The 8,224-nt window shown below is 39.0% G+C and overlaps 1 protein-coding gene across 1 annotated transcript; it reads right to left on the reverse strand.

Annotated features, from left to right (window-relative positions):
- Nucleotides 1-282: 282 nt before the first annotated feature.
- Nucleotides 283-8,054, reverse strand: LOC103707543 (cell division cycle-associated 7-like protein). Its single transcript, XM_008792074.3, has 5 exons — nucleotides 7,609-8,054; nucleotides 6,364-6,600; nucleotides 5,155-5,238; nucleotides 1,341-1,470; nucleotides 283-1,139 (listed from the first exon to the last, which is right to left on the reverse strand). Exons 1-5 carry the CDS (start codon nucleotides 7,938-7,940, stop codon nucleotides 519-521), a joined length of 1,404 nt encoding a protein of 467 aa, XP_008790296.1. The 5' UTR covers nucleotides 7,941-8,054; the 3' UTR covers nucleotides 283-518.
- Between the last annotated feature and the right edge of the window lie 170 nt (nucleotides 8,055-8,224).

Below are 8,224 nucleotides of genomic sequence, written 5' to 3' on the forward strand. Positions count from 1 at the left end.
GTGCAGATCTATAAATGCAGTAAAACGAATGAACAAACAAAAAAAGAACTACGATTTATACCTGCGTGAGGAGTACAAAGCACTCATGATGCTTGGGTAAAGTTGAAAACCTGCAAATACCAATATCATCCTAGAATCCACTTAGCATTAGCTGAGGCAAACCCAAGGGTTCAGATCTATAACTGCAGTACCATGATGGCACAACAAAAGAATGAAATAATCAGTAATCAGATCATAGAAACCAAACTTTGTAATTTCACCAACCATGCTTAGTTCACAAAATGCAGTCAACCGACAAAATGGTGATTTTCCCTGCATCCAAATGCATTCAACCAACAAAATGGCCAAAAATGAGGCCATCAGTCAAGCCCCAAAACCTAAAATTCTTTCAACTACGAGAAACAAACACCCTTTACAAAATGAGCTGGCTTTCAGACATCATTAAATGACTTTAAACATGAGCTATTTAGTTAAGCATTCCTTTTCCTGTCAAAGAAGTATGAGAAAAGAAAACATCTTCATGGCTTGTCAGGGCGCTTCCTTAGTCTGCCAGCAATACAGTCAGGGCTTGCTTTCACAAATGCAGCTGGCTCCTTTGCCTTGTTATTCTTGCTTCTAAGCTTCGTAACACTTTCCACAGCAATATTGCCTACAGTACGCAGATCTGAAGCATTCAATTGACTATTCTCCCTGAAGTCATTACTGTTCTGTTCATGAGGTTCCAACTTTACACCATCCTCCAAGGACCTTTTGGGATGGGATGAGTCTTTTGCATTGGTAAGGAGCATTAACTTTTCTGGAGATTCTTCCTGGGCATATTCTGAGTCCTCTGCCTCCTTACTCTTGCTTCTAAGCTTTATGACATTTTCCTCTTCAATATTGCTAACAATATGCATTTCTGAACTATCCAGTCCCCCATTCTCACTGCAGTCATTGCCGTTCTTTCCATAGGACACCAACTTCATGCCATCCTGTAAATCCAGGGGCTTTTCCAGATGGGGTGAGTCTTCTGCATCAGCAAATTGTGGTGAATTTCTCAAAGGCACTAGCTGGGCAGATTCTGAGTCCCACGAGTCTGTTTGTGACCTTCGAGTTTGAATAAGATAATGTGCTACTGACTTGAACCCCAGTTCTGAGACCTGCATAAAAAATATCAGGAATGATAATTAAGGTAATGCCGACAACTCACACGCTAAAGCATTTGAACATATTTGGAAATATCAGATTATAGAACTGGATCACATGACACAGTATAGAAAATTGGAATGACAATTGCTAGTGCCTTCATTTTGAACCCTAGAAGCCTTAGGAAATATTGAAAGAGAAACATCAACTTTTACTTTCTTGTAGAGAGGGCCAGTGGGAGCCCATCCCTTCTTGATTCGGCAGAGGCTGCAGTTGCAAATTCCACGACAGACTGGACATAGCCATTTGGGATTCTTGTTAACTTCCAGGACATGCTCACCATATCTGCATTTTTATGAACATAAGCAATGATGGTTGATGATATGAATAGGTTTATTTTTACTAAGTGAGATAAAATCACAGTGGAACACTATGGTGGCTTACTGTCACTGACATAGAAAGTATCTCACTTGAAGCCTAAATTAGGCCTACCTCATACTTCTGAAAGTGACTGCAAGCTCAGTATTACAAATTTGAATTTGGATCTACTTAGATTGTGACACAACTTATATGTTGGCAGGGTCTTCAAGAACCAGATCTCTTCATGTCAATATGGTGCATAATGAGCTCATTTTCTTGCTTAGACAGATGACAGATTTCTTGAGAAGAGAGAATGTACGAATTGACATGGACATCCACATGGAGTACCATTCGAAGTATATGGTGGGCACAGAAAAAAAAGGCTTCAACATACACCATCAGAGATGGGTCTGGGAGACAAGAACTAGTGAAGTTCAGTGAGATCTACAATTGGTGGGCCTAAAAGAAAAAGTGCCCACGTGCTCTTATAGATTAGACATCTCATTAATTAAACAATCATGTTACCCATGGAATGCCAAACCATACTGTACCATCTAGTTCAGATGGTACTTAACAGTATCAGGCCTGAACCGGGGCAATTCGGTCTCTCGGTTCAGTAAATGCACTAAGCTAGCGCAAACCTTCTAATATAGGGCTGAACCGTCCGGAACTGCTTGGTTCCAAGCAGTTTGAGGGCTGAACTAGCCTAATAACCTTTAAAACTTGCCCCACCCGTCTGATTCCACTCTAGAATTCCCACTCACCTTGCATAAGCTCTCCATTGCTCATGATCCTTTGTTGTTATTTTTTTTAAAGCTTTTCACCGCCACTGTTGTTGATGCCAACAACGAAACCGACATCGATGATGGATGATGCCAGTTATCTATCGGTAGTCCTCTCTCTCTCTCTCTGCCCCCCCTCTCTCCTTCTTTCTTTCTCCTTTTCTCTCCCTTCCCTCTCCCTCTCCCTCCACCTGGTTCTGGTATGCTCTAGCTTGGTACGGAATCATACTAGAAGCACACCACATTGTTGGACATCTGTACCATCCCTGCTACTGGTACAACAAACCTTGATGCTAACATCTAGTAATTTTAAGAGCGATAGGTTTCATCAGATGCATTAAGTTGCAAACTTCTTGAAATTATGAACAATATGGAGAAACTATAATTAGCAAATGAGGGAGTTTCACTAGCTAAAATCAGCATGTTGTTGTGAAGTAGTAAGAGCAAATTGAGTACTCACAACTTGCTCCCAGCATCACTTGATAACCCCAAAAGGTAAACAAAGACTACATTCTTAACAAATTGTAGGAGAGAAAGAATGGAACCTGAAAGTGGATCAAGTAAATGAGGAGTGGATACTTTGAATTATCAAAAATGGAGCTAAATATGAGCTTGGATCATCATAAGGAAAGTGGCACCGATAGCACTGAGATTACCACTAAGAATGTGCTTGGCATGTCAAGGTACATCCATGTCTAAAAAGAGTTGGCAATTGAAGGCAGAAGTTGATCGGACAATCAATTGAAAATGGTGCAGACTAGAAATTGAAAGCTTGAAAATTTGTGCTCCTAAAAACAAAAATATCCATAGGGAGGTGTGAAAGCTAGTTACTATGATAAGATGTGCTTCATAGAACTTTACATGCTATGCTCCAAAGAGGGTGAGGAGGCTATTTATTGTTTAAGACTGCTCTAAAACGAGAAAATGTAGTACACATGTCGCATTGGATGCACAAGAAATGGAAAAGATTGAATATTATTAAAAAATAGTTTAGATGGTGAAAAGATGAAGAGAACTTTACATTTCAAAATGTTGTTAAATGAAGAAATAGTATGAACCATGGAATTAAAGAAAGGACCATTCATAGAATTGACCAAATAAGAGAGGAACGTACAAGCACTCCTTGGAACGATGATATTACAGTCGAAATATGAAATATAATTAATATTTTCACTTGCTTAACTGGTGTATATAATTTAAATTTTGAAGAGCAGCCGAATGCCAGATGATACGAAGATCAACAATTCAACATAATCGTATGGACAAGGTTTGCCGTCTCGATACCAGATCCCATATCAGTATCATCCTATTATAATATCGGTATGTGGTACGGTACGGGGCGGCGAGGCGCATCGAGTGTCGATATAATACAAGACTCCATACTGGTTCCATACAAGTATGGTACGGTACGTACGGTACGGAAAGCTATAAGTACGGATATATAGAACCGTAAAAAAGAACAAAGTTGCATATATTACTGTATAATAAAAGTAACGAATTGTATTATAGAGCTATGGAAAATGGTAGAAGAACAAAATATGAGAGAAATAAATATTTTAGAAACCATTTTGGCTTAATATCAAGTAAGTGAACTAATGAGAACTTTTCCTTGCTCAATCATTTATAAAAAATAGTGAAAATTGAGATCCTACCCATGGTTTATATCGATGTTGGAAACTCAAAAAAGAGCTTATTGGATGATGAGAGATGTACAACACAAATGGGCACATAAAAAATCTAAAAGTTTTGGTTGAGGAAGCATCTAAATTGCTCATTACGAAAAAAGACTTTGTGGGAACAATTATCTCTGGTTGTAGGTTACATGCAAGCTCCTTTTGATTTCAACTGCTGGTCAGTCTAACTGCTGAAAGTTAAAAAGAGAATGTGTGCAATTTTAGTGAGAACAAGGAAGGATTTACTCATACAGTTGGGTTTAAGGGATAAAATATTTCACAGAGAAACCACAATATGATGCTGTCTTGAATTATTGTCCAGAAAGGAAAGGGCGATAAATGTGTTGTCAATGTAATTAAAATAGGATCCGTTAATTGGAGATCCACCTTTTGGAAGGTCTTGTGATCATTACAAAAATTATAACACTTGTACTTGTTTTCTTGCTTGCATTTGATTGTTTCCAATAACATGAAGGAAAATTTTATGAGATAGTTAAATTATGTATGGTACCAAAGATAAACCCAACAAGGAGGGTCTTCTTGAGTAGTTGTTGAAGGTCAAAGTTAGAGTTCAAGAAGACTTTGATGGTAAGATAATGTAATAAAATGTGAAGACTTTTTCCGTTTTAAGGACTAGGACAATGTACATATGGTTGAGTAGATTTTGTATAATCAACCCTTTAAAAATTAAAAATGCATATTGCTTATGTAGGTGTAATTTGATGAGACAAGAAAAGAGTGACAATTTGCAAAAAGGGGATTTTTCACTTGGCACATTATTACTTGTCACTGCAATGGACCAATTTGCAATTCTGCAATAAATACTTCTTCAAGTTTCAATAATTGAAAAGTTCTGGGTAAGACCAGCATTCTGATAAAAAGCAGAGCAAAGTTCAACATCATGTCTTACTTGAGTAAATACAAAAATATACTGTTAGAAAATAGAAAAAGAAAGCAAGATACAAAGAAACATCTATATATTTGATAAGATGCAAACCTCAAATAAACCAAGAACTGTCAGAGATTTTAATGAAATTTAGATGGAAATCAACTATAATGTTAGCAAAAGAGTTTTTGTATCAACTTAGAGAAATTTGCGATAATACAAATATTGGTGGAGGTTGTCACTTGCTTTTACAAAATAACCACTTCCATATGTACCCAGTAGAAAACTAGTTCTATCTTCTTATGGTTAGAACACTAAAAATATGCACCTCATGTAAAGACAATCTCCACAAAACTGTCCCTGGACCAGCTTGCACTTGCTGCAGTGTGTACGATAACCAAGAGTTTTTTGTCTGCATAAAAGTGATACACAAATGAAGAAAAGCAACATTTAGTACTTTGGTACACAGGAGAAAGTGAAAGAAATGACAGATACAGAGTGTCAAACTATGTATCTAGTCATAAAATAGAAACATACAGATATTATTAAGTCATGAAATATAATAACATCCATTTTTAATAAATTAAATATTAATTTGTTGCTCGAAGTAGGAATAAGTGCATAAACTTATGCACTCTCGCTTGCTTCTCACTCGCCTACAAAAACAATACTAGACTCGACTGCCTCACCTGCCTCCATCTTATATATAGCCAAGCATAACAAACCGGTCCTAGCCCATAGTTTGCAGTTGTCATCCAGCTGGGAAGATTTATACCACAGGAGGTGTTCCCAAGTGTCTGGCTGGGTAAAAAAAATAAAATATCCAAGCATCTCCTGGAGCCATTTATCTTGTTCACTGTTTCCTAGTTAATGGTGGATAATGAAGATGTGGTTCCTTACATTCCAAATGTGAATATTTCTAAAATATATTGGGGGCAAAATAAGCTGATTAGACTCTGGTTTTAGAGCCAGCACAAATACCATTAGCTATGAAACTCCAAGCTATATAATTGCTGCATCATGTTATGATGAATGATGATAACTGCTATTTTAAATTCAAAGAGAAAATTCTCTCTCTTGAGATCCTCCTTTCATGGTGGATTCCACATGGGTGAGAGTGCTTATCTGGAAACTCAGTTGACTACCTCCTCTCGTCTCCATTCTCTGGTGTCAACAACTGAGATGATTATGCACCAGACTAGGCACATTTCTTATTTGGTGCGAGGTCCTACTCTTAATGTGGCTTCTCACTAATGACAGTGAATTCTGAGCAAATCTCAATCAGCATTTCCAGTTAGAATTTATCACTTAAACAATCATTTTGCAAGCTCAATTATCTAATATCTCTGTTAGCTAGCAGTAAAATACAAATTAACAAGGAAAAAAACAACAAATTATTCTAAAATGTAAATATGTTTAACAACGATTAGCTCATAAATTCCGCATCATGGAAAGAATGGTAAAAGTTAAACTTGCGACGATTCTCTCCAGTGCTATAAAGGAATTTAATCATAATTAACATATGCAAAAAGCTCACCTGCACTGATGACATGTCTTCCCCTTAATCTGATCATATATACGCCTTCCATCCTTGCCATATCCATCTACAAAGAGAGTCCAAGTTGTCTCACATGTACCTAACAGTTTCTCATGCTCATCTGCATAAACCTCTTCATTTGCACCTCTTTCAAGAAAAACTGACATATTTTTCACTAGATTCTCGTCCTTCTTTGTGTGGATCTCAGCATAGCTAACTGGAGCTATATTTTGCAACCTAAAATGTTTCAGGAACAAGGAAGGAAGAAAAGTTTTCCATTAATGTTCAAGAAAAGAACCACAGACAGTGTTCCAAAAGATAATATCCAGCCAAAGGTAAGGCAGACAGCCTACTCCAGCATTACTACACAAAAAGCATAGAGACAAGCAGAAGATCATCAACCTCGATGAAGTACATGAATTTAGAGCCCTTCAGTTTCTCATAACTTATCCCTTTTTTCTATAAAAAAAAAAAATCTAATCCTGGTCAACCTCCACATAGCCAGAAAATACAAAAATGCAAAGATGAATAAAAATAATTAAAACGAGGGAGAAGGAAAGCACGTGGTAAGCTAAAAGTAAGTAGTACAGATATCATCACGGAACCAGCAATGACCATTGTACTTTTATTTTTATACCAGGCAACTACTGTTTTCAAAACAGCTTCGCGGGCACCAGAATTAGGGGCTGCAAGCTACAAAGAAAAGTCGTCAGCAAATCGTCATCTCCTGCTAAGAAGCTAATCGGAGCTAACTTCTGTACAACAGAAGACTGGAACAAGCGACTAGCTAAACCATCATCTATATCACCAGAAGCCATGACTGTTCCTAATCTAGTTGCCGAGACCAGAAGAAGTTATTCATGAATGTCCTTAAAAAGAAAAAAAAGGGAATGTGAAAAATTCGAGACCAGACTGTAGAAAACGTTCATATCAACTGGAAACGGTACGGGTTGGAAAGAATGATGCCCAGACCAAGAAATGAAGGACGAAGACAATATGGAATATAAAAAAAGGAAATAAAGGAAAAGGAAGGAAAGAAGAAATCAGAAGCAACAAGGGAGGGGACAACAATACTGGAAGCAAAACCCGTCCAGTGGTCCTAATTACAAGGGCTTTCCCACCGCGCCGGCGAGAGAGAAGCTCTTGCCATGCCCCTAACCAGTGGCAGGCAGACGGAATACGTACATATTTAGGGTGGTCGAGATGGGAAGGGCATGAGCAGAGAATGGTATGGTATTCATGTACCGAGAGGAGCGCCTGGTCGGAGCGAGGGGCTTGTCGAGGCCGGAGGAGGGTTGGGCCACCTTCCGTTGATGGTAGGGGCGCTTCGAGGGTTCGCTGGGGACGATCGGGTCGAGCTGGGACTTAAGTTGGAGGATTCCCAGCCTCTGCATCCTCTCCAGGTTCTCCTTTATCCTTTCCTCCCGGAACTTCTCGTATCCAGAGCCTCCCTCCGCCGCCAGGGGTGGAGGAGAAAGAGGAAGGGAGGGGCTCCGTCGCCGGGGCTCCCTCCCGCTCCTCTTCGCGGGGCTCGCCGGGACCTCCGCGGTCACGGCTCTCTTTCTGGTGGTCACCATTGCTCTTGCCTTACCCCAAGGAGAAGAAGACGCAAGGAAGGAGAGGAAGCAGGGAAAGAGGGAAGCGCCTTTGCTGCCGATCTTTCAAAACGTTTCCCCAGGGAACAAAGCAACTACACGGTACACCCCAGCCACCCACTGAGGTAACCGCGCGTCGGTCCGATGCGATAAAAAATGAGCATAATAATATAATTTTGTTCCTTTACTCATTTGCTTCGCCCGAAAAAAAATAATGCGGTAAAAAAATAAAAAATATTTTTTATTGATGGGAGTTTTTTTTAAAA

This window comes from Phoenix dactylifera, chromosome 6 (assembly GCF_009389715.1).
Source record: "Phoenix dactylifera cultivar Barhee BC4 chromosome 6, palm_55x_up_171113_PBpolish2nd_filt_p, whole genome shotgun sequence".
In the NCBI taxonomy this organism is placed as follows: domain Eukaryota; kingdom Viridiplantae; phylum Streptophyta; class Magnoliopsida; order Arecales; family Arecaceae; genus Phoenix; species Phoenix dactylifera.

Excerpts from the sequence above, each read along its gene's own strand:
- LOC103707543 (XM_008792074.3), bottom strand. The coding sequence starts at position 7,940 with ATGGTGACCACCAGAAAGAGAGCCGTGACCGCGGAGGTCCCGGCGAGC. Across the intron at positions 6,601-7,608 it reads CCGACCAGGCGCTCCTCTCG|GTTGCAAAATATAGCTCCAG; the intron begins GTACATGAATAC and ends GAAACATTTTAG. Across the intron at positions 1,471-5,154 it reads GGAGATTGTCTTTACATGAG|ATATGGTGAGCATGTCCTGG; the intron begins GTGCATATTTTT and ends ATAAAAATGCAG.